Raw genomic sequence first — 25,253 nt, forward strand, 5'->3', positions numbered from 1 at the left:
AATTTGAGAGCAGCAGACCCAAAGTGAGGAGGCCCAAGGCTGCTCTGGGGGCAGCTGTGGGGTCTGAGCCCTCCCCAAAGCCCCTTCCACATCCTCGAGGGTGGAGACACCAGCTCGGGGTTTCCTCCCTCACCTTTTTCTCCCTCTTTTGTGGGAAAGGAGATCACCACCCAAGCCAGGGGAATCCCCCGAGCAACATTTTCCCTATTTTTTGGCCCCAAAGCTCCTGCCTGGGCGATTTATCACCCCGGGACAGACGACGGGGACATTATCTGCTCCCAGCAGCTTGGGAGCTGATAATGCTCTTTGCCTCGACCCCGCTGCCGTCCCGGAGCTCATTTTACCCCCCAAAAAAAGAGCCACAGAAGCCGTAAGAAAAACCATGAAATGTTTATTCCCACCTGGCATCACCCCGTGCTGCTGGGGGGCAGGTCCCAGCCGGACCCCAAATCACCCCCAGCAGGGTGACCGCGTCCCCCTCGGTCACCCCGCGCAGTCGGAGCTGTCGAAACCCTTGGGGTTGAGGGTTACAGCAGCACCTGGTGAAGGTGAGGGGGGCTTCGAGGAAGGCTTTTGGGGTTCAGGGGGGTCCCCGGAGGCTGTTTTGGGGCTGTTTTGGCACTGGGGCAGCCCGGGGATTTCTCAGCACACGTTGGAAGCTTCCCCGGTGGTTCGGTGCCGGAGCGAGGCGCTGCCCGGTGTCCCCCCCCTCAACGAGGGGCTGCGTGAGGTTCCCCCGGAGGCAGCAGCAGGTTCAGGAGGGATCCACGCTCTCCCACTGGCGGAAAATGCGGAAAACCTTGGAGGATTTCACCGAGAGGCTCTGCGGGAGAAGGAAGAGAGGTCAAAGCGCCTCCAGACCGGCCCTACAGACCCCAAAAGCATCCTGAAATACCCCCGCTGGCTAAAAGGACATCAGCGAGCGTCTTTTTTTGGTTTTAGAGCCGTTTCCCAGCAGGAAAATCACGAGGGAAAAGCCCTTTGGGGAGCTGCAACTCGTAGGAAGGGCTCGGGACAAAGGGTGAAGCGGGAGGGCTGCAGCTCAGCCCCGAGCAGGAGCAGCTAACGGGGTTTTTGGGGGCACCCAACACCCCCAGGCTCAGCAAAGCCGCAGCTCCACGAGGCTGGGAGCTCTCCAGCAGGACACGAAGTGAAACTGGAGCTGAGGAGGGTCGGTATTTATAGCAGGCTCACCACGGGCTCGCTTTCGGGCGCTCTGTCACATTTTTTGAGGGTCAGGAGCAGGTTGAGGATCGCTCGCCAGCCGGGCTCTGCTTTGGGGGGCTCCTCCTGAGCCTGGGCTGCGGAATCCTGCGAGGCCTCCGCGCCCTCCACCGCGTTGACCCAGGGGCACCAGTCGCGATGCTGTGAGCTGGGATCGAAGAAACTCCTCGAAGAAACATCCTGGGAAGGCAGAGAAGACAGGAGAAAAGGATATCAGCCACGGGATATCTTAAAACAGGCCATAAAACCCTCTCCGTGCCCAAACGCCGGCCGGGAGCCATCCCAGAGCTTCACCTCCCCAAATTTTTGCTCCCTCCCGGCCCCGTGGCACTCACCGAGCTGCTGGAAGAGCAGAGCCGAGCCCGTTTGGCCCTGCGGACGGGGCTGGAGGGCACGTCCACGTTTTCCCCTTGCCCCATGCTGCGGGTAACGGGGCGGCTGCGCGGCGCGGGGCTGGCCGCCTCCAATTCTCCTCCTCGCTCCCCGGGGCTGGGGGAATCCCAAATCCGTGGGCGAGAGACCGCCGGGGATGGGCTCTTCTCCTGCTGCCAGAGGGAAAAGGATGAGAATTAATTACTGGGGGAACCCTCCCGGGAAGGAATTCTGCAGGAAAAGAGCTAGGGACATGCTCCTGCTGGTGGTGTCGCTGCTGATGGGTGTAGGATCGCCAGCAGGTTGGAGGGGTTTTGATTTTGGCGCTCTGCTCAGCGCTGCTGAGGCTTCCCCTGGGGAACTGGGTCCAGTTCTGGGCTCCCCAGTATGAAATGGGGGTGGACGGAGCGGGGAGAGCTCGGTAAAGGATAATCAAAACGCTGAAAGGGGTTTAAATATCTCTGATATGGGGAAAAGCTGAAAGCTGGAGCTCAGGAGGTTCCCTCTGAATACCACGAAGCATTTTTGGGTTGGGAGGGTGCCGGAGCCCTGCCCCAAGCACCCAGAGGTTTTGGTGTCCCCTCCTCGAGGATCTTCTTGGACGTGGGGCTGGGCACCAGCTCGGGGTGGCACCAGAAGGACCCCAAATGTCCCTTCCACCCCCAACCATTCCGTGGTTCTGTGAATCCTCAGGCCACCAGCACTCCTGAAGGGGCCAGGGAGGCGCTGCCCAGCTCAAATCAGACACCAAAACCCATAGCAGAGCCCCTTTTAGGGTAGCAGGCACCCAAACCACCTCACCCTCAAGGCCTTCCAACCCCCCACAACCCCAAAACCCGAGCCTGCTGGCCCTACCTGCTCGGAGCCTGGAGGAAAAACGTCTTGGCTCCGTGTCAGCATCCTGCGTGGGGACGTGGGCACGGGCGGGCAGCGCTCGGAGGGTCCCGAATCCGTCTCCAGACCCCCGGGATCGAGCTGGTGGAAACCCCACAAGCCCACCTTCCTCATGCAGCGCGAGCAGGTGATGACCGAGAGGAGCGAGGAGCCGGACACGGCGCTGCGGGGACGGAGCCGAGGCACGGGGGAAGGTGAGGACGAGCCCAGGACCTTCCCAAAAATCGCAGCTTTCATAAAGGGAGCAGGTTTTGGGAAGGGTCACGGGTTCACAGCCTCAGCTGAGGGGCAGACAGTTATAGGTTTCGCAGCCCAGTGTGCTGAGAAGGACGTGGAACCCCCCCGAGTCTCCCTGATTTAAATTCTCCTTCCCATTTCGGCTTGCAGCACGCTCAGCTTATCCACCCAGTGCCCAAAAACATCGCTGCCCCCAGCCCCAACAGCTTTCAGCGTGGAAATCGGCACCGAACTCAAAGCCATGGTGTCTCTTCAGACCCTTCCCCACTTCGGGAAGAGATTTTTTGAAAGATCTTTTCGTCCTGGGGGCAGCCAAGCTACTCACCCGCAGGTCCAGCCGCACAGCGCCAGGACGCAGGCGGACATGTGCAGGGGCAGAGCCTCCGAGGAGAGCTTCAGCGGCGCCTTCTCGCCCTCTGCCTTGAGCTCCAGCTCCTCCCGGAGCAGCTGGAGGAGCGAGGCGATCTTCTCCTCCGTCAGGGACTGCGGGAAGGGAAGAGAGAGGCAGCAGAAGGGGTGGGCAGAGGCAGCGCTCACCTTCCTGCGAGTCCGGCGGTGTTTTGGGGCTGGATTTGCCCCCCGCAGCCCCAAATCTGGCAAGTTAGCCCGGCAAAATACCCACAAACCACACAAGGCGTGGAAAAAGGTCCCAATTTACTGCCCCGAGGGGCACGAGCCAGCACGCTCAGCCCTTAAATTCCCTGCTTAGTAACACGATGGCACGAACCAGCTAAAACCGTGTTGGGCAAGGATTTGCATGGCAGAAACCTCCCCAAATGTAGCAGAAACCCCCCCAAATGCAGCAGAAACCCTCCCAAACACCCCAAAACCAGAGCAGAGAGGAACTCACCATGGTTTTCATGTCCTCGGCTCGGAGGGAGGGCAGCTGCAGCTCCAGCTGGCACAGGCTCTGGAAGCGCTCCAGGAAATCCTGGAGAAGGGCTCGGGGCTCGTCCACCAGCAGCAGGGCGAAGCGGGCTGGAGGAGGGAAAAAAAAAAGGTGGTTTTGGGGCCATCTGCCTCCTCGCCCCTCGTTAGCCCGCAGGGAGAGAGGAAACGAGGCCAGGAAAGGTCTGAGAATGTTTTTTTTTAAAGAAAAGTTGTGTTCCTTTGCAGGGACCCATCCTGGTGCTTGGAAGCACGGAAACATTTTGGTTCAGACCTCCAAGATGAGCAGGAAAATAAAACCTACGAGCCTCCGAGCATCCCAAATCACCCCAAAGATTAAAGAGGAGATGAAAACAGAAGAGATACGAGCCACAGATGCAAGAGGAAAAGAGAAAAGGGATGGAAAGGAGATCCCGGAGCCGTGCTGGGCTCTGAGAGACCGACCTGGGCAGGGGTTGTCCGGCCAGAAGCAGAATTTCTCGTGCGCCGTGCTCAAGGATTTCTTCAGCTCGGAGCAGCGCTCCTTGTCTGCAAGGCAAAACCCACTGCTACTCCTCGGGGAAGGGGAGGGGAAGAACCAACAGCGAGCAGGGGCGAGGGGAGCTGCACCCGAACCAGCCCCCAGCCCGGGGGGGGGTTTCCTCTCCCCAATTTTATCTCGACCCAGGCTGCTGCCAAACCCCAGCCCTGCCTGAAAATGCAGCTCCCCTCTCCCTAAAAATCCACGATTTCTTTTCATTTGGCCACACGTTGCGAGTTTCGGAACCAAAAGTTACGAGTTTCAGAACCGAAACGCTCGTTTTAACGAGGATTTGGGTGGGATTTGGGTGGGATTTGGGCTCGGGAGCCAGCACAGCCCCACAAACACCAAGTCCTGCTCCTGCCCTGCAGGTGCTGAGCACGCCGCAGAGGTCGGTGTTTCCCTGGCACCCTCAGCCCTGTGCTTTTATCGCTCTCTCCCCATGTGCCACAGCACCAGTGCGAGGAACCTGAGGCCAACGGGAGGAGTTTTAGGGCTGGAAATCCAACCTGGTGCTAATAGGGCAGCGGGAGGGCTTTCTGAATTGATTTACACGAGCCGAGCGCCTGCACAGACTGGCAGCACCAGCAGCTCCCTGCCCTTCTTAAATAAGAAAAGTTTCAAGTCTTTTTAGCCAAGTCAAAGCGTTTTTAGTCAAGTCAAAGCGTTTTTAGCCAAGTCAAAGTCTTTTTAGGCAAGAAAAACCAGCCGAGGAGCAGCCCAAGGAGCCTGGAAACCCACCTCCGACAGCACCAGCAGGGATTTTTACCACTTTCTCACAAACTAAAGGAACTTTCTTAGCTTTGCATTTCATTTCCAGGGCCAGGAGGTGCCCGGCGCCACCCAACCAAGCCCACAGGAGCCATTTGGGCAGCCAGCGAGGTGCAGGATCCCAAAAGCTGGCTGTAGGATCGCTGCCCCTGCCCTCAGCCCCCCCAAGGGATAACTCACACTTGGCGAAGTCGAAGGCGAGCTGCAGGCTGGCGCAGAGGAAGGCCTGGCAGCTGGAGCATTTCAGCATGTCGCACTCCACGTTGGCCCAGCCGTACCTGGCGCACACCAGCGGCGACAGCTCGTGGGGCTTGCCCGCCCACTTCAGCGGGTGCCGGAGTTAAGGATAAAACCCCCAAAACAACCCCAAAAATCTGTGTAAAATCCGATTTTAGATGCCTCGTTCCTCACGGACAAAACCCCAAAAATCCCTGTAGATCTCTACCTTTACACACCTCATTCCTCATGGACAAGACCCCAAAAATCCCTGGTTAATCTCCACTTTCAGATGCCAGATTCCTCACGGACAAAACCCCAAAATTCCCTGGTAAATCTCTACCTTTAGACGCCTGGTTCCTCATGGACAGAACCCCAAAAATCCCTGTAAATCTCCACCTTTAAACTCCTCAATTCCTCACGAACAAAACCCCAAAATTCCCTGGTTAATCTCCACCTTCAGATGCCTCATCCCTCACGGACAAAACCCCAAAAATCCTTGGTTAATCTCCACCTTTTGATGCCTCGTTCCTCATGGACAAAACCCCCAAAATCCCTGGCTAATCCCCACTTTCAGATGCCTGGTTCCTCACAGACAAAACCCCAAAATTCCCTTGTTCATCTCCACCTTCAGACACCTCATTCCTCATAGACAAAACCCCCAAATTCCCTGGTAAATCTCTACCTTTAGACATCTGGTTCCTCACGGACAAGACCCCAAAATCCCTGCAAATCTCCACCTTTACACACCTCATTCCTCACACACAAGACCCCAAAAATCCCTGTAAATCTCCACCCTTAGACGTCTCGTTCCTCACAGACAAGACCCCAAAAATCCATGGTTAATCTCCACCTTCAGATGCCTTGTTCCTCATGGACAAAACCCCAAAATTCCCTGGTAAATCTCTACCTTTAGACATCTGGTTCCTCACGGACAAGACCCCAAAATTCCCTGTAAATCTCCACCTTTAGACGTCTCATTTCTGACAGAGGAAACCCCCAAAATCCCTGTAAATTTCCACCTTTAGACGCCTCGTTCCTCATGGATAAAACCCCCAAAATTCCCTGTAAATCTCCACCTTTTGACGCCTGGTTCCTTATGGACAAAATCCCCAAAAAACCTGTAAATCTCCACCTTCAGATGCCTGGTTCCTCACAGACAAGATCTCAAAATTCCCTGGTTAATCCCCACCTTTATACACCTGGTTCCTCACAGACAAAACCCCAAAATTCCTTGGCTAATCTCCACCTTTAGACACCTTGGTCCTCACAGACAAAACTCCCCAAAATCCCTGTAAATCTCCACCTTCAGATGCCTCGTTCCTCACGGACAAAACCCCAAAATTCCCTGGTAAATCTCTACCTTTAGACACCTGGTTCCTCACGGACAAGACCCCAAAAATCCCTGTAGATCTCCCCACCTTCAGATGCCTCGTTCTTCTCAGACAAGACCCCAAAAATCCCTGTAAATCTCCACCTTTAGACGTCTCATTTCTGACAGAGGAAACCCCAAAAATCCCTGTAAATTTCCACCTTTAGACGCCTTGTTCCTCATGGATAAAACCCCCAAAATCCCTGTAGATCTCCAGCTTTTGACACCTGGTTCCTCACAGACAAGATCCCAAAAATCCCTGTAAATCTCCCCACCTTTAGATGCCTCATTCCTCACAGACAAAACCCCAAAATTCCTTGGCTAATCTCCACCTTTAGACACCTCACTCCTCACAGACAAAACCCCAAAAATCCCTGGCTAATCTCCTCCTTTAGATGCCTGGTTCCTCACAGACAAAACCCCAAAATTCCCTTGTTCATCTCCACCTTCAGACACCTCATTCCTCATAGACAAAACCCCCAAATTCCCTGGTAAATCTCTACCTTTAGACATCTGGTTCCTCATGGACAAGACCCCAAAATTCCCTGGTAAATCTCTACCTTTAGACACCTCATTCCTCACAGACAAAACCCCAAAAATTCCCTGTAGATCTCCACCTTTAGACACCTCATTCCTCGCAGACAGAACCCCAAAAATCCCTGTAAATCTCCACCTTCAGATGCCTGGTTCCTCACAGACAAGACCCCAAAATTCCCTGGCTAATCTCCACCTTTTGATGCCTCGTTCCTCACGGACAAAAGACCCAAAATTCCCTGTAAATCTCCAACTTTAGACACTTCGTTCCTCACAGACAAAACCCCCAAAATCCCTGGTAAATCTCTACCTTTAGACGCCTCATTCCTCGCAGACAGAACCCCCAAAAATCCCTGGTTTATCTCCATCTTTAGATACCTCATTCCTCACGGACAAAACCCCAAAATTCCCTGGTTAATCCTCACCTTTAGACACCTCATCCCTAACGGACAAAACCCCCAAAATCCCTGTAGATCTCCCCACCTTCAGGCACCTCATTCCTCATGGACAAAACCCCAAAATTCCCTGGATAATCCTCACCTTTTGATGCCTGGTTCCTCCCAGACAAGATCCCCAAAATCACTGTAAATCTCCATCTTCAGACGCCTCATTCCTCATGGATAAAACCCCAAAATTCCCTGTAGATCTCCAGCTTTTGACACCTGGTTCTTCACGGTCAAGACCCCCAAAATCCCTGGTTAATCTCCACCTTTAAACTCCTCAATTCCTCACGAACAAAACCCCAAAATTCCCTGGTTAATCTCCACCTTCAGATGCCAGGTTCCTCATGGACAAAACCCCAAAATTCCCTGGTAAATCTCTACCTTTAGACGCCTGGTTCCTCACAGACAAAACCCCAAAAATCCCTGTAAATCTCTGACTTCAGACACCTCGTTCCTCATGGACAAAACCCCCAAAATCCCTGGCTAATCCCCACTTCCAGATGCCAGGTTCCTCACGGACAAAACCCCAAAATTCCCTTGTTCATCTCCCCCTTAACACACCTCATCCCTCCCAGACAAAACCCCAAAATCCCTGCAGATCTCCACCTTCAGCCGTCTGTTTCCTCACCCGACGGCTCATCCCCTACAAAACCAACCCCGGAAAAGTCGCGGGGAACTTTTGGGGTGGGCAGCAGGATATGGTGAAGGTCTGCACCCTGCTGAAGTAAGCTTCTTTGCTCGTCGACTCCGAGGGGGGGGCATCGGGCTGCGGAGACCCGTTAGCGGCTTGGGGCCCGGCCGCCGCGTCCTTCCTAAAAGGGACAGCAAGAAAAATGTCCTCACCCCCCCAAAAAACCTTCTGTCACCTTGTCCTCGTCACCGGCCCTTCTTCAGAAGCCCCCGAGCCCCCCCAGTAAGGGCTGAGCCTCTTGGAGCCTTCCCAGTGCCTCCCAGTAAGAACCAAGTGTCTTGGAGCCCCCCCATTAAGACCTAAATTGGTGCCCCCCAGTAAGGGCCGAGCCTCTTGGGGTCCCCCCAGTGCCTCCCAGTAAGAGATGAGCCTCTCAGAGCCCCCCCAGTGCCTCCCAGTAAGACCTAAGTCTCTTGGAGCCCCCCCAGTAAGACCTAAATTGGTGCCTCCCAGTAAGAGCTGAGCCTCTTGGAGCCCTCCCAGTGTCTCCCAGTAAGAGCTGAGCCTCTCAGAGCCCCCCCAGTAAGGGCTGACTCTCTCGGAGCCCTCCCAGTGGCGCCCAGTAAGACCCAAGTCTCTTGGAGCCCCCCCAGTAAGACCTAAATTGGTACCCCCCAGTAAGAGCTGAGCCTCTTGGAGCCCCCCCAGTGCCCACCAGTAAGACCTAAATTGGTGCCCCAGCACCTCCCAGTGCCTCCCAGTTCCCCTCCCCATACCTCTCAGTGCCCCGTGCTCCCAGCACGCCCCCTGTTACCACCCCCAAATCCCCCCCCAGCACCCCCAACCCCTCCTCAGCACCCCCCTACCACCCCCAACCCCCCTCATCACCCCCAAACCCTCCCTCAGTCCCCCACCAGCCCCCCCAAACTCCCCCAGCCCCCCCAACCCCCCCTAAGCCCCCCATAGCACCCCCCAAACCCCCTCTCATCACCCCCACACGCCCCCCAAACCCCCCTCAGCGCCCCCTAAATCCCCCCTCTACACCCTCAAATGCCCCCCAATCCCCCACAGCACCCCCTAAAACCCCCCCTCAGCACCCTTCAAACCCCCTCTCATCACCCCTAAACGCCCCCATCGCCCCCCCAAACCCCCCAACGCCACTCAGTGCCCCCTAAACCCCCTCTCAGCACCCCCCAACCCCCCCATTACCCCCAAGCCCCCTCTTATCACCCCCAAATACACCCCATCACCCCCCAACCCCCCCTAAAACCCCCTCTCATCACCCCCCAAACGCCCCCATTGCCCTTCAGCACCCCCTAAACCCCCCACAGTGCCCCCCAAACCCCCCATCACCCCCCAAACCCCCTCCCATCACCCCCAAACGCCCCCCATCTCCCCCCAAAACCCCCCATCGCTCCCTTAAACCCCCCTCAGCACCCCATAAACTCCCCCAGCACCCCCTAAATCCCCATAGCACCCCCTAACCCCCCCCTCAACACCCCCCAAAAGCCCCCCATCGCCCCTCAGCGCCCCCTAAACCCCCCTCAACACCTCCCAAACCCCCCCATCACCCCCCAAACCCCCTCTCATCACCCCCAAACTCCCCCAACCCCCCTCTATCACCCCCAAACCCCCCCTCATCATCCCCCAACCCCTCCCAACGCCCCCTAAACCTCTCTATCACCCCCAAACCCCCTCTCATCACCCCCAAACGCCCCCATAGCCCCCCAAACCCCCCCAACGCCCCCTTAAACCCCCCCAGCACCCCATAAACCCCTCTCGTCACCCCCAAACGCCCCCCAACCCCCCCTCAGCACCCCCAAACACCCTCTCATCACCCCCAAACGCCCCCCATTGCCCCCCTAAACCCCTCCCAACGCCCCCAAACCCCCTCTCATCACCCCACACGCTCCCCACCCCCCCAAAACTCTCCACTGCCCCCTAAACCCCCTCTCACCACCCTCAATCTCCCCATCACCCCCCAAGACCCCCCAATGCCCCCTACCCCCCTCAGCACCCCCGAACCCCCCATCACCCCCAAATGCCCCCCACTCCCCCAAAATCCCCTCAACGCCCCATTAAACACCCCCATCATCCCCCAACCCCCCCCAACCCCTCTATCAGCCCCAAACCCCCTCTCATCACCCCCCAAACGTCCCCCATCCCCCCTCAGCACCCCCCAACCCCCCTAAACCCCCTCTAAGCACCCCCAATCCCCCCCATCACCCCCTAAACCCCCTCTCATCACCCCCAAACGCCCCCACTCCCCCATCGCCCCCTTAAACCCCCCCAGCGCCCCATAAACCCCCCAGAGCCCCCCCAAACCCCTCCCAACGCCCCCAAACCCCCTCTCATCACCCCCAAACGCCCCCCATCCCCCCCAAATCCCCCCATATTCCCCCCAAACCCCCCTCATTCCCCCCCAAACCCCCCCCAACGCCCCCCTCCTCACCTCCATCCCCCCCCACCCAGGCCCAACGCCCCCCTCCCGCCCCCCCAACCCCCTCCCCTCCCCTCTAGGCCCCTCCCCACCCCCCCCACGCCCCCACCCGTCGGTGCCGTCCCCCTCCGGGGCGATGCCGCCGTCGATCAGGTCCCGAATCTGTTGCGGGGTGACCCCGGGCGGCCTCCCCCGAGCCCCCGCCGGGCTGGGCGCCGCCATCTTGGTCCCTTCCGTTCCTAAAAAGGGGCCGGGCGGGAAACCGCGACCCCCGCGCGCTTTCGTTCCGCCGCTTTTTTCGTTCCGCCTCCCTTTCGTTCCGCCCTCCCCGCTCGCTCGCTCGGCGCTCGATTGCTCCCGCCTGCCCGCGCCCACACTCCGCCCTGCCTCCCTCCTTCCCTGCCCGCCTTCCCCCGCCTCGCAAGAAGGCCTCGCCTCATTGGCTCCTCCCCTAGAAGCCGCCCGCTGATTGGGCGGCTCGGGGGTGGGAGGGAAGCCGCGGTCTGGTAGGCGGCCGGGAAGGGGACTGGGGGCCATGGCGGCGGCGGCAGGAGGAGGAGGAGGAAGGAGGGGAGAAGATGAAGAAGAAGAAGAAAAAGGAGGCGGCCGGGAACCCAGGGGGGCAGCGGGGGGGGAGCTCCTCAACCGCTTCGTGCAGCTCCCGGGCAGGCCGCAGCCGGCGGGTGAGCGGGGGCCGGGCCCTGAGGGGGCTGAAGGAGGCCGCGCCCCCCCCCCCCCCCCCTCAGGGATCACCTCACGGGGGGGGTTGGGGCCGGGTTTTGGGGTCCCTGAGGGGGTTTTGGGGTCCTGGGGGTGGTTTGGGTCGAGGTTTGGGGCCGTTTGGAGCCGTCCCGGGGGGTTTTGGGGTTGTTGGGGCTGGGGGTGGCGTTAACCCGGCCTGATCCCATTGGGGGGGGTTCTCCGCCGCCCCTTTTGCCCTCTTTTATTCCCTTTTTCCCCCGTAATTACTCCCCCTTGTCCATTTTCCTTCCCCTTTTCTCTTCTTCTAATCCTAAATGTGTTGGGAGCCCCCCCCCCCCCCCGGGGCAGGGGTGCCCCCATCCCACACATTTGGGGGGCGGCCCGGGGTCACCCCACAGGGGATTTGAGACACCCTGGGGTCACCCCACAATCCTACAGGAAGGGTGATCACCCCCATTTTATCAATCCTGCAATCCTGAGAGGAATTTGGGGCACCCTGGGGTCACCCCTAATACTACAGGAGGGGTGATTGGCCCCATCCTGTGATCCTGAGAGGGATTTGGGGCACCTTGGGGTCACCCCGTAATCGTACAGGAGGGGCAGTCGCCCCTGTTCCATCCATCCTGTGATCCTGAGAGGGATTTGGGGCACGCCAGGGTCACCCCACAATCCCCTAAGAGCAGTGATCGCCCCCATCCCACCCATCCTGTGAGCCTGAGAGAGATTTGGGGCGTCCTGGGGTCACCCCACAATCCTACAGGAGGAGTGATCACCCCCATTTTATCAATTCTGTGATCCTGAGAGGGATTTGGGGCACCTTGGGGTCACCCCACAATCCCCCAGAAACAGTGATCGCCCCCATCCCATCCATCCTGCGAGCCTGGGAGGGATTTGGGGCACCCCAGAGTCACCCCATGATCCCTCAGGAGGGGTAATCACCCCCATTTTATCAACCCTACAATCCTAAGAAGGATTTGGGGCACCCCATGCTCCTGTGATGCATCCCCTCCTCGTGCCCACAGCAGCCCTCGCCCCCCAGGGCCGCAGATTTTGGGGTGCTGCCACCCCGGAAGGGTTCCCAGCCCTTTCTACCCCATCCCCACCTCACAGATCCCTTTCAGGGGGGTGCGAAGCGCCCCCAAAACAGCAGCCAGCAGCTCCTGGACCGGTGTTTGCACCCCGGTGAGTCCTCAAGAGCTGTTTAAATCCCATTTTTTGGGTTATCTCCTCCCTAAAACGGTGCAGGTTAAACACCAGAGCATCCTTTTTTATGTAGGCGCCGCTCTCCTCGCGTTCTCCCTCTCTTCTTTCTTCCCCAGCCACGAAAAATGCGTTCAAAAATACATTTTTGCCCTTTTTTTATACCCTCAAGAATTTAAATCGCGCAGGGAAACGGTGGAGAGAGGCGAGGGGAGGGCTCGCAGCAGCCAGCTAAGGAAAAAAAAGAAGCAATTTGCGTGTGGTTTTGCTGCCTGGAGGTATCTGGAAACCAAAAGCAGCTAAAATTGCCCCTTGGAGGTGGAAAAGGAAGGAGCTGCTCTTAGGTCGGTGTAAGTTTTAGAAAGATCCCGAGTTTCCAGCAGAGGTGGGGCGGATTTTGGTCTCCTTGGAGGAAATCCTCCCATCCACGCTGAAAACAGAGCCGTGGCAGCAACATTTGAGTGTTTTCCTCATGCTTTTGGGGGTTAATTGGGCAAAAATGATCTGGAGACCTGAATATCTCCCTCCCTCTGGGTTTAGGCTCTTTTCCTGAGCTAGAATTCTCCCAGCAGAGCAGTCACGATAGGGTTAGAGGGATTTTTTGGGGCAGAAAGTGTCACATTTTCTGCTACATCTTTAAAAAAAACACACCAGGAAAAAAAACCCCGAGTGTCCTGTACCTGTTTGTGTCTTGGGCTGGTTTCCCAGCAACGTGGGGGGGAAACCTTCATTCCCCAGAGCTCCTTTCTTCATTTTCCTCTTTACAACGAAAAAAAAAAGGGAAGAGAGCTGCCTGAGGCACACTCACAGTCTGTAACGTTCAATTTTAAGGGGCAAAAGTTTTTTTTCTGGTTTCTCAGCCGGCCCCGTTCCCTCCCAGGACCTGTCCTGAGCACTGCGTGGAGGAGCTGTTCCCTTCTGCTCCCCTCCCAGCGAGCAGAGTGTTGAAAAAGTCTTCGTAAAACCTTGAAAATTGGTAAAAGGGGACGTTTACAGCAACAGCTCAGTAAAACGGGGAGTTTGAATCGAGCTTCGTTAGCAGTAAAGATCTGGGAGCCCTTTTTTTTCCTAATTTTCAGGGGCTCGCAGCGTTTACAGAGCTTTGAGGCTTAAAAAAAAAAACAAAGGACGTTTTCAAAAGCGCGTTTGCGATGTTGGAGTTGCTCCTCAAGCACATCTGGGCTGGAAACGAAGCACAGCAGCAGCTCGTCCTTGAGATTTTGGAAACGTTGGCGACTTTTATTGAATCAGGTTCTTTTCTGGAGGTTGGGAGCCGGGCGTTGCGCCTGAATCCACCTCGAATTTCACCTCCACGTGGAATCCCTCATCGCCGAGACTTGTGTGCTTGTCTTTTTGTGACCAGCAGTGCCTTCAGACGGCCAAAGGGAGCAGGAAGCAAGAAAAGGAGCAGGAAGAAAGAAGAGGAACAGGAGGAGAAGCTGCTTGAAACCAGCTGGTGCTACGTAACAAACCAAATCACGAGAGGTTTAGGGGTGTTGGGAGCTTTCTGTGTTTCAGTGGCTCGGGGTGCAGCAAGCAGCGTGTCAGAGCTTTAAGCTCACCCCCCAGCTTCAGGTGGGTTCTTCAACGATTCTTTGGGACCGACAACAGAGGCAAAACATCAAACTGGGCACCTCCAACTTGGACTCTGTCCCCCTGGACGAGCAAAAGGATGATTTTTGGCTCCTTAGCAAGCACCAGCACGTGGAAAAGTTTAGAAACGAGGCCTTGTGGTCATAGGAAGGAGCCCTGGCTGTGAATTCAGGTGGCTGTGGTGGTGAAAGAGCGTGGCCTGTGCCCGTTTCCAGAGTCCTGCCTCTTAAACTCGAGGCCGGCAGGTTCACTTTGCATTTCTTTGCCTCCAAAAAGCCCAGGAATCGTTTTTCTCCTGCAGGTCTCCGAGGAAAACAGCCCAGCATCGCTCTGCTGGGAAGCAGCAGCGAGGCTTTGTGGCAATTACAGAAAACTCCCTTCAAAAGTAAAAGTAAACTCCGCAGAAGCCGATGGCGGAGGCAGACCTCACTCTGCCAAGAGCTCGTTACTGCTAATTAACAGATTAATTTCTGGTTTTCTGGCAGCTTGGGCACGAGAAGGACAGGGATATTTTCATACAAGCTCTCAAAACAACTCCGTATTCGACTCTTTCCCTGTTTATTTATATATTCTGATAAATGAATTCACCTAATTACACCTTTTCCCTTTTTTTTAAAAAAAATAACAGCGATGTGGCTGGCACAGCAGCTGTTTGTTCCCTGCACCCTGTCTCGGTGCTGCTCTTCGAAGAGCCTCTCACCTCTTGCTGCACTGACTCACCCCCTACTTTCCCATTTAATTCTCCTCCTGTCCAACTTTGTGGAGCTGTGGAACCACGGTGGCTTGGTTCTAGGCGAGCCGAGAGCTGCTGCGTAGCCTCAAGGAGTCTGATTTCTTGCTTTTTTTCCAGATTTTTCATAGATTTCTGGAGCTCACAGGCAGAATTTAATAAACTTTGAAGCTTGTGTTGATGAGAATAGGATCAATACTCACGTTAGGATGCAATTCAGCTTTAAAATTTGAGTGTCCTCCTCTTTGTAAGAGGGATGATTTGCCCAGGAGCCTTGTTGGATGCCATTCAGGACCCTTAAACCTTCCTCCTTTAATTTAAAGGGTTTCTTTATTCTCACTGACCCCTCTGTTCTCTTCTCCCCAGATCTGTGCTGCCTCCTGAGCTCTCTGAGAGGTAGGGAACAAACTTCTCCTGCATCAGGCTGGGCTGTGCCACGTCAGGAAGCCCGGCAGCAGGTGCTCACCCCTCCTTTTCCCTTGCTCTCCTTTCATTTTATTCCTGAGAGGCGTGCAATTAGGAGGCAGCCCTAATGAAGTTCACCTGGGCCGTGCGAGGAGCTCCCTCTGAAGTCCCTCAGTGCATCCCTTGAGCGTTGACTCCAGCAGGGACAGGTCAGCGTGTGAGTCATTAAATAGAGCATAATTAAGTGGAAATGGATCTCCTCGCTAGAGGTCCAGGCTGTAGAAGCTCGTCTGATGAAGAAACTCAGCTTAATTAGCTCCTGAATACACCCAACTTGGGCGATTCCTTTCTTTAGAAGGCAGAAGTGGAGAAATCGTGGTTTAAAACTCTCTCCTAAAGTGAATTAAGGCCACTGCGATTCTGGATGCAAGAGTTCAATTGTCAAATTTAACTCATTTTAACATTTTACTGCTTAATTCATCGATTAATACACGAGTATGTCCACACAGGTGTCTTGGAAGAGGTGTCTGATGATTTTTCCCCTGTTGTAGGGGCAGATTTGTGCTCTGTGGGCCTCCGGGAGCAGGAGGAACCAGCATTTTCTCAAATGCCTCCTTGGTTTTGTTTATTAATGGATCTTCTTCTATTTGAGCCCTTTAATGTGCTCGCCTCGTCCAAAGCTCAGCCTTATGCCACTCTTCCCTCTGGAAAATTCCCCCCGCGGGTGTTTGAACAGGGAAATGGGATCCGCAGTGAAAGTAAAAGTAATCGGGTCTCCTTTTGACTGCAGACATCCAGGATGAGAAGAATTGCCCTCTGGAAATGCTGCCTGCAGGATGCTGGCCGATTGCCTTCCCCATAAATACCTTTATTATAACCAGAAGAGTCCCTTTTTCTGGTAGTCCCAGGTTTTAAACCCCAGCTCCAGAAGGGACGGGTGGTTGTTGCCCATTTATTTCACCTTTTCTCTAGGAAAGATGCTTGCTGCTTCCTTTCTTATCGCTCCGTGCATCCAATTCACTGCTCGAATTGTAACAGGCTCTAAGAAGAAACACCATGGGTCCTAAATAGAGATTTCCCCGGGTCCTGTTCCCTCTTAAAATCCTATAAAAGAGCTGTGAGAGCAGGTGGGTGGTGCAGATCCTTTTTTCGGGGACCCGACCGTTCTCTGTTCTTTCCTCTTTCTCCTCCGTTTTCGTGGCCCCGTGTCGCACTGGAGGAAAACCCCTGGCTCTGTGCTAGCTTCTTACGAGCACTGAATCAGAACAAACTTGGAATTTTGGTTGCTTATCAGTGAGAAATTCAGTTGCCAAGATGATTGCTGTTGAGTTTTCCCGGACTGCCATGCATGTACCGGATCTTTTTGCTTCTTGTGGTTTGAACTTGAGCTCCCCGTAGACATTTCGGAGCCATTTCCTAAATAAATCAGCCACGCAGAATGCCAGAGAGGGGAATTTGTGAACAAATAATAACTAAAAATATCTCGAGGGTAGGATTTGACATCCAAAAGGCTTCTCCTGCCCTGAGCTGCGGGCCCACTGCGGACCACCGTGGTCCTGACCCTCAGCCACAAGCCTGGCCGCAGCCATCCCCCTAAAATTTTCCTTTCTCTTTGCCCTCCAGGTCACAGATCTCCCCCTGCAAGGAGCGGCCATCGGTGCGTGGCCGACAACGCCAACCTCTACGTGTTTGGAGGCTACAACCCTGATTACGACGAGTCCGGTGGGCCGGAGAATGAGGACTACCCGCTCTTCAGGGAGCTCTGGCGCTACAACTTTGCCACGGACACCTGGCATCAGATGGGCACGGAAGGCTACATGCCCAGGGAGCTGGCCTCCATGTCACGTACGTATGGAAACGCGGTGCCTAGGCATCGACTCCTGAAGCTGCTTTAACGGGTGGCATGCAAAACCAGGCAAGAACTGGGAAATTTGGGTTTAGTTTCCATTTCTTGTACACGAAGGCCATGCGTTTGGGTCCTATTTCCATCTCTTGTACACGTAAGCCATGAGTTTGGGTCCTGTTTCCATCTCTTGTACAAGTAAGGCACGAGTTTGGGTCCAGTTTCTATTTCTTACATGTGTAAGCCACGAATTTGGGTCCTGTTTCCATCTCTTGTCCACGTAGGCGATGAGTTTGGGAGTTTTTTTTGGTTTTTCTTCCTCTTCTCTAGCGCTGAGGCCAAGAGGAAGAAAAAAACTTCCACGGCAAGAGGGAATCTTTGGGAATTCAGCTTAACAGCTGCGAGGCCGCTGTGTTTTCGGTGGACAGGTGCTTGGTGCAGCCATCTCAGCACCCAAAAATAGATCTCTCTTTGTTCACTGGTTGTTTTTAAAACCGAGCCCTTGGTTTCCATGGTTTTAGCTTGCGTTCTTTCTCTTTTAGAGCGTTTCAAGGCCGTGAATGTGTGGTGTGAGTTGTAGGGTAGCTGAACGGAGCCCAGTCTCGCAGCAACAAGTCTCTCTGCTCTGTCTTTCCCAGTCGTACTGCACGGCAACAACCTGCTGGTGTTTGGGGGCACCGGGATCCCTTTTGGGGAGAGCAACGGCAACGACGTCCACGTCTGCAACGTCAAATACAAGAGATGGGCCCTGCTCAGCTGCCGAGGGAAGAAACCCAATCGAATCTACGGCCAGGTAGGAGGCACAGCACAGTATGTGTGCCTGAATACGCTATGTCGTGTCCTGCAGCAGGGGCCAGAGCTTGAAAACTTATTTTCCTTTGAAATCTCCAAGAATCTTGCAGTTGGAAAACCCCAAATTTAACTAAATGCCAGATGCAAAAATGGTTCATCTGATAAAAGCAGTAGCTGGTGGTTTCTGGAGTTGCTCTGTAGCCTCCTCAGAGCCTTTAAAATACTAAATATAAATGAAAACAACGCTTAATATGAATTATTTGCATTAAAATAGCAACTTTTCAAACTGTCTGTGGTGTCCCGAATGAGCTTGATGTCCAATACAGCACAAAAACCTAGATCCACTCTCGTAGCAGCTCGTCTCGGCTCATCTGGCTCGCTGCTCAGACGTGTCTCTTCTGTGGCTTTTTGCTTCTCTCTTCCTTTTTTAATCTTTTTGGCACCTTCTGCTGCTTACACAGTATTTCATGCCATTTCTTCTGCCTTTCTGGGAAGTCCAGTCCTGTATCTCCCTGCGTTCTCCACGAAGCTTTGAACACTCTTTCCCTTCCTTCTCCCCTTGGCTTTTAGAGCTCTCCACTCTTGCAGTTACAGAGGGTTCAGAGGATTCCTTTTGCTACAGCTGCTGGATTTGTGAGCTGGTCCAAATGCCAGCTCCTGATTGTGAGGATCAGGACTGGCCTTGCAAAGGGCTCGGTGTACCAGTTGTGGTCTGTAAGGGAGCATCACCGAGGCTTCTGCTAAGAAACCTCTCTGCTGGGTTTTAGAAACTCTTTCCAGGAATTTAGTGTTGCCATGACACTGCTCTCCCTGATGAAACCGAAACAAGGATTTTTCTTACAGAATTCAAGCTCTTGTGCTTTCTTCCCTGCCTCGTGCCCCAGCTTTCTCCTCTAGCCTCTGCATCCTTTTCCCCTTGGGAGTTTTTTCTTCCTGTTCCTTTTAGGTACTCATTTTGTGACCAGGATGCTACAGAAACCATGCTATATTTTGTGTATTTTCTTCGTTTACCCTCAAATTCATCAGAAGGTATACAAAGGGCAGAGCTTTGCAAGCAACATCTCACTTCAGGAGGATGGAAATTCTTTTTCAGACGCTGCTGCCACGTTTCCTTTCTTCCTAACTGTTTTTTCTCCGTCACCTGCAGGCCATGGCCATCATCAACGGCTCCTTGTACGTGTTTGGTGGGACGACCGGTTACATCTACAGCACTGACCTGCACAAGCTAGACCTCAACACGAGGGAGTGGATCCAGCTGAAACCAAACAACATGTCCTGCGACATGCCAGAGGAGAGGTGAGGAGCTGTCGGTCTGGGGAGCTTTTAGGCTGAGGAGTCTCCACTTTTACAGGGACCGAGAAGCTCAGAGAGCTTGGACGGGCTGCTGAGCACTTTTAGAGCAGTGTCTGTGAATCTCCTGGGTCTGGAAGGTAGGGGGATGTAGGGATGGGGTGTGCAGCTCCTGCCAGGCACTGCTCTGTGCTGGGTGGTGCCAGACCAGAGGAGGGGGCTTGGGTGCTGCTTGGGTTGCTCACGAAAGCTTCCACATCTGAAAACTGCCAGCCTGAGGGACTGGCACAGCATGGGCAGGCTTGGGATGCCTCTTCAAACCATCCAAGTGTGGTAGCGTTTCCAGAAAGCTTTTTTCTTGCTCGCTTGCACCAATTCCTTGTGCTGCTCATTGTCCGTCTCTGCACCTGCAGGTACAGACATGAAATCGCGCATGATGGTCAACGGATTTACATCCTGGGAGGTGGAACTTCCTGGACAGCTTATTCCTTAGATAAGGTAAAATGATCAGAAACCTACAGGGTTTGCTTCAACAGGAGACTTTCTGCAGTGAAATATAATGAGTGCAGTCACTTCATCTGTCTGGAGAGCTGGTTTTAAAAAATAAAAGTAATTACTGGGAGCAGGACTGAGAAATGACAAAGCTGTGCTGCCAATTACTACACAGATCTACAGAATAGCTTTGTTTCTGCAGCTCTGTTAACAAAGATTCTTGTTTAAAAACTCTCAGGACTTATCTCTAAATCCTATAGTTGTGCCAAAACAGGAGAATGCCAAAGAAATTACTTCCTTGATATTTAATTTGAATATTGATGTGGTGACTCTTTGCTTGTCTTCTCCCTTAATCCTAAATTTCAATTTTCTTTCTTGTGGTAAATGTTTTTCCCCGTTAAAATTTGGGGAGGAAAGAGTGAATTCATCTTGGAACGGTGAGGTGATAAATGAGGAGGCTTTAAATAGCACTCCACTTCCAAAAAAAGTTGAAACTGTAGAAGTTACCGTGACTTTTCTGCTTCATTCTCTGCATTTTTTTCTCCTTAGGTGCAGTATGAGCTAAATATTTCTAAATACCCTTGAGAACTGGAGGGTGTGGGCTTTATTGGTCCTTTTTTTTCCTAGAAGCAATATTCTTTTTGTCCAGCTTTGGACAAAATAGCAAAGTTGAGGAGGAAAGCTGGTAGGTTTTGAAGGTGATTTGATACCTGCTTAGTCACCGGCTGCATTGGCTATGTTCACTTTTACACTTGATGAACCAGGGGTGTTATTTATAGTGGCTCCCCGGGTCAGAGTCTAGTTCTGTCACCCTGCAGCTGCGTCATCGTCGTGCTGGCGGAGCCAGGAGGAACTCACGGCTCCTCTTTGTTCCTTCAGATCCACGCGTACAACCTTGAGACCAACACCTGGGAGGAAATTGCCACGAAACCTCATGAAAAAGTCGGTGAGTCTGGAAATGTCACAAGTCATTGTCTTTAAACCAGAAAGTTTTAAAAATGCTGTTAGGTGGCAGTCTGAAAGCCTTCCTTGAAGCCTTGTTGTAGTCATGACTTAAACTGGCTTCAGGACCCTGCTTCTTTATAGTTTTAGCAGTGAGAACTAACCCAGGAGAAGTTTATTTGGCTTCTCTCCCTCCTTGCCCATCTCTGCTCCCTCTGAGGGACCAGTTGCTGGCTTGGTTAGCGGTGAGAATCTCCCTGAAAAGCCAGAGGGGAGAGCTGGAGGCTGTGGGGAGCGAAATGCTCTTCCCTGGAGAGCAAATAGGAGGCCAAACCTCCTGAAACAGCCAGTTGCTAAATTAGAGATGTTAGACCTGTGATTGCAGGGAAGCAGAAGCCCTTATCAATGAAAAAGGGATTCTTGTCCTTGATTATATGTTGAGGTAAAACCACCACTTGTGTCAGCACTTCAAAAGCAGCTGGAGTTGATACCTTTTTCTTTTTTTTTTTTCCCCCTCTCAGGCTTCCCAGCAGCCCGAAGATGCCATAGCTGTGTTCAGATAAAAAACGGTAAAGCCTGCCTGCTGAAAATTGGTACATCTTGATACAGCCTAGCAGTGACAAACCACGGTCGAGGGAACTGCAGGGCACACGTATCTTTTCTGGAAGAGGATTTCTTTCCTGTTAACAGCCTTAAACCACCTAATTGATGCTGCTCTTCATGCGAGGGAGCTTGATTTTGTAGGCAGATTCACTCCTGAAATGCACGGTGCTGTCCCCGTCTGGAATTTGGCAGGATTTTGTACAACCTACAGGTTTCCTTTGGACACGTGGCTACCTTAATGTAAAATATCACGCATTTTAGCACGATAACATAACATTTAGCCACAAGTGTCTGTGATACTTTGCAATTTCTTGGTGCTGAGCTTACATGGGGGTTTGAAGGATGCTTCTGTTACAGGTGACTCACCTGTGGGCTTTGCAGTTTGCTGTGAAAGTCAAAGTGGGGCCAAGTCCTGGGAGCTGACGCTTAGCAGAGCCTTTTGCTCCTCATTTCAATCCTCCAGATGTTCCCACTGTACAGAACTTGCACAGTGCTCCTTGAAGCACAGCTTAAAGAGGGCCGTGCACGTGCAGTCTGCTTCAGTTGTCCCCTTTGGGCCTCTAAAGCAGGGTTTGAACCTCTTCCATAGCCTCATTGTCCCAAAGAATGCATTTTTCCAACCTCGATAAATAATATATTAGCTCATAATAGCTTGAAGAAGTAGTTAGAGTTGATCCTTCTTTTTAAAACCCTTTTCTACTACTGAATGATGGATGTTTAAACGTCCTGAGCCACGTAGAAGAGTGTTGTAGCAGACTATGTTTCTTAGGAGTGCTAAATATGGCAAAAAAGTAAGGCAGGAGCTGGGGGATGCTTCCAGCCACCTTCAGCAGCATCGTGCAGGTCTTGGAGTTGAGAATTTGTGCAAAAAGCCAGGAGCTGAGGACCTGGCCCTGGTGCTCAACAGCCTGGGGCCAGGGCTGTGACCGATCCCTGGGGGTTTACAAACCCTGGAATCAGCTCGAAGCTCTGAATTGAGGCAGGTTAGGGCTTGCTGGAGCTCCTTAAAGCAGAAATCGTCCCGAATTCCTGGAATCATCCCGAATTCCTGCTTCTCAGAGGCACTCATCCCTTCATCTGCCACAGTGGGGCTGGGTTCACAGGCTGGGAAGTGGCCTCAGTGGGGTGGAACTGACTTGGGAGGCGTTGAGAGCTTGTGCTGAGACAACCTAAGTGGTGATCCTAAAACTGTTCAGCAAGGTGCCTCAGCTGCAGCACATTTTGTGATTCCCGAGGGATGTAAGCACTGCGGCTTTCCTCTCTCCTGCAGATGTGTTCGTTTGCGGGGGCTATAACGGAGAAGTGATTCTGGGAGACGTCTGGAAGCTGAACCTGCAGACTTTCCAGTGGGTCAAGCTGCCAGCTGCCATGCCTGAACCCGTGTATTTCCACTGTGCTGCCGTCACACCGGTAAGTGACTCACTGCTTGCTCAAGTTCAGGGCGTTTGTCCAAGCTCCCTGCCGCTTGCGTGGGCTGCAGACGGGGCTGAGCAGCTGTTACCACCTGGCTGCAGCATCTTGAGGGAGGCTGAGAGCTGCTCTGAGGTTACTACACCGACTGCTTCTGTTTGAAGAGCTGTAGCACAGAGTTTCTGAAAGCGGTGATGTGGGATTTTAGCTTTTAAACTGCGTTAGCTCTAGCTCCAGGATGTAATTTTGTGTGGGAGCATCAATTCCTGTGTGCAAAAGGGAAAAAAAAACACCAAAACACACAAAGAATACACAAATACTCCCCCAGGTAAGTGTTCTTGCCCTGAATTTGGCCTCCAGAGCACAGCTAGGGTTGGAAAATGAGCAGCCTTCTGTGGAAAAATTACTTTTTGCAGTATCTTGAAGCAGAGTGAGGTGTGACTGACAGGCACCATGAAGTGCATTTACCTGTGACTTCAGCCTCCTGTACCTAATCGTCACCTCAGGGAAACAAGAGGACGAGATGCTCAGGCTCCTTTTGTTTTAGTAGTCAGCATCTCGTTTAGAGGTTGTTATAAATGCAGCTTTTTCTGGGAAATCTAGGCTGGTTTAACGCATTTACCAAGAAAGAGGTAGGTGCTGGGAGCAGGACTGCCCTTTCTTTTTCTGTACACCAAAAAAAATGCCCCTCAGAGCAGGCCAGCAGCCAAGCTTTTCCCATCTCTCTACCTTTGTGTGATTCCTGGAGCAGGCTGGTGGTGTGCTGCTGAGCCAGCAGAGGGAACAGAGCATCTCTTTGTGTGTTTTTTTGAGTTTTTAGCTAAATATATTTTCTGAAATGTAAGTATGGTTGTATAATAAGTTGTCATCACTTTGCCCCAGTCCTAAAATTGATTCCTTGGGGTAGAATTCACCTAACAAAACACTGAGTGAAGCCCTAAGCTGCTGGATTTGTGCTTCAGGGTGAGAGGAGCATGCCCTCAGCACTGAGATTCCTCCCCTCAGCTTTGAAAGGAGCCCAGAGAGAGTGGCTCAGGTGGCGACACCTTCACTGAGGCACATAAAAGAAGTCAAATCCTGATTTTTCTGATGGTTTCATGCTTCATACCTTCTGGTTTGCCATTTCTGCTTGTCTGTGCCCCCTCTAATTTCCCTCTCCCCTCCAGGCTGGCTGTATGTACGTTCACGGCGGGGTGGTCAACATCCACGAAAACAAACGGACTGGCTCCCTCTTCAAAATGTGGCTGGTGGTGCCCAGCCTGCTGGAACTGTCGTGGGAGAAGCTCCTCAGCTACTTCCCTCGCCTAGCAACTCTCTCCAGAGCTCAGCTCTTGCACCTTGGACTGACGCAGGGACTGGTGGAGCGACTAAAATGAGACCAGCTCGTGCTTCTGCCCCGTGGCCAAAAAAAGGCCCCTTCCCCTCCCCCTATTTATGGATACTGCAGATGGTCTCACTAAAACCACGGAGAGGAAGCTGCTCAACGCCTTACTCAGCAAATACATCGATGCCTTTCTAGAAATTTTTACTTTCAGTTGTCGGAAATCCCCCTTTTTAATTTATGGAGCTCGAAATCCCCGCTGTTAATCAAAAAAAAAAAAACACTCTCTGGGACTAATTCATGCCATCCTCATCAGCACCCGCTTGCAAATCTAACAGGGGGGGTGGGCTGGGGAAGCTTCATGAATGTCAGCCCTCACGCTTCCATGGGGCACATCCCACCTTAGCATTTCCACACGAGCTGTACCTACCCGAGGCCATTCACTGCAGAACGACAGCTGCCCTGTTCTTTTTGCTCTGGGTGCCGCCCAGCTGAGCTCTCCCTCTATAAAAAAAATGAGAACTGCTGCCCTTTGAAGGCTCTGCATGTGTTTTGTGGGCACGTTCCCAGCCTCTTTGAGCTTCGGAAGGGGGCCAGAAGGTTGCATGAGGAGGAACTGAGCGAGTCTCAGCCCGTGCAGCGGTTCTGGTGCTGTGCGTGTCGATTTGAAGCGTCTGTGTCTGTGTTTTTGGCCTTTTCATATTGAAAGGGTTGCTTGGAAGACCGGTTAAAAGTTACCACTTACTGGACTGCTGTGTAGTTTACTTGGGGTGCTGGGGGGGGAAGATCCTGCTGCAAAGAAGGTGAAGAGTACAAGAGGAGGCTGGGGGGAGCCTAAGAAGAGGCTGCAAGAGCTGGGGCTCCCCTACAGCCCTCAGACCCTAAGGAAGCTGCACAAAGCCAGGGCCACTCTGACACTGGTTCAGGTTCCCCTAAACCCCCATCTGGCTTCCCAAATCCGATTCTCCACCACTTACCTGTGAGTTTTTTGCTTTCCTCCCTCCTACATGCTGGAGCATTCCCTTGTTCACTTTTTGGTCTGGGGGTGGGGATGTTTGTCCTTCCAGGAAAGGCAGCATTAAAAAGAGAGAGTGAGGGAACATCCCTCACCCTATAAGCATTCATCTCTGCCCCAGCAGGAGAAGGGATGTGTGTCTGTCCCTTGTCTTCCTCTGCTCCATTTACTGTGCCTTCCTCCTCTGAGCTCCACCTGCTGGCACCAGGTTCATGCCAACTCCCTCTTTACAGATCATTTTTAAAGTGCCCCTTTTTTCTTTTTTTAAAGAAAAACCCAAACCAGCTTTTCCCAATCCATTCCCCTTCTATCAGTTAAGACAAAGGTTCAGTTCCACGTTTTTTTTTTTAATCAGATTACACTTCTGTTGAAA

At 53.2% G+C, this 25,253-nt stretch overlaps 2 protein-coding genes across 3 annotated transcripts; one reads left to right on the forward strand and one right to left on the reverse strand.

The window, feature by feature from the left end:
* Positions 1-371: 371 nt before the first annotated feature.
* On the reverse strand, positions 372-11,079 carry ZC3HC1 (zinc finger C3HC-type containing 1). 2 transcript variants are annotated; one of them, XM_027461602.3, is made up of 10 exons: positions 10,652-11,079; positions 8,172-8,283; positions 5,087-5,237; positions 4,060-4,143; positions 3,578-3,705; positions 3,053-3,210; positions 2,452-2,653; positions 1,560-1,766; positions 1,195-1,404; positions 372-823 (listed from the first exon to the last, which is right to left on the reverse strand). In XM_027461602.3, the coding sequence occupies exons 1-10, from the start codon at positions 11,077-11,079 to the stop codon at positions 755-757; spliced, it is 1,749 nt and encodes a 582-aa protein (XP_027317403.3). In that variant the 3' UTR covers positions 372-754. The 2 variants fall into 2 exon arrangements, with proteins under 2 accessions (XP_027317403.3, XP_027317397.3); XM_027461596.3 differs by having other exon boundaries at positions 1,560-1,769.
* KLHDC10 (kelch domain containing 10) lies at positions 11,078-24,614 on the forward strand. Its single transcript, XM_027461611.3, has 9 exons — positions 11,078-11,225; positions 16,796-17,017; positions 17,654-17,808; positions 18,955-19,103; positions 19,511-19,595; positions 20,469-20,535; positions 21,053-21,100; positions 22,405-22,544; positions 23,711-24,614. The coding sequence occupies exons 1-9, from the start codon at positions 11,078-11,080 to the stop codon at positions 23,918-23,920; spliced, it is 1,224 nt and encodes a 407-aa protein (XP_027317412.3). The 3' UTR covers positions 23,921-24,614.
* Positions 24,615-25,253: the final 639 nt, after the last annotated feature.

The sequence above is a fragment of the Anas platyrhynchos genome, chromosome 1 (genome assembly GCF_047663525.1).
Source record: "Anas platyrhynchos isolate ZD024472 breed Pekin duck chromosome 1, IASCAAS_PekinDuck_T2T, whole genome shotgun sequence".
NCBI classification, from domain to species: Eukaryota; Metazoa; Chordata; class Aves; order Anseriformes; family Anatidae; genus Anas; species Anas platyrhynchos.

Coding starts and splice junctions, on each gene's coding strand:
- ZC3HC1 (XM_027461596.3), bottom strand. CDS start 11,079: ATGGCCCCCAGTCCCCTTCCCGGCCGCCTACCAGACCGCGGCTTCCCT. Junction 8,284..10,651: donor GAGGGGGACGGCACCGACGG/GTGGGGGCGTGG, acceptor TGTCCCTTTTAG/GAAGGACGCGGCGGCCGGGC. Junction 1,770..2,451: donor TTCCTCCAGGCTCCGAGCAG/GTAGGGCCAGCA, acceptor TCCCTCTGGCAG/CAGGAGAAGAGCCCATCCCC.
- KLHDC10 (XM_027461611.3), top strand. CDS start 11,078: ATGGCGGCGGCGGCAGGAGGAGGAGGAGGAAGGAGGGGAGAAGATGAA. Junction 11,226..16,795: donor GGGCAGGCCGCAGCCGGCGG/GTGAGCGGGGGC, acceptor TTTGCCCTCCAG/GTCACAGATCTCCCCCTGCA. Junction 21,101..22,404: donor CTGTGTTCAGATAAAAAACG/GTAAAGCCTGCC, acceptor TCTCTCCTGCAG/ATGTGTTCGTTTGCGGGGGC.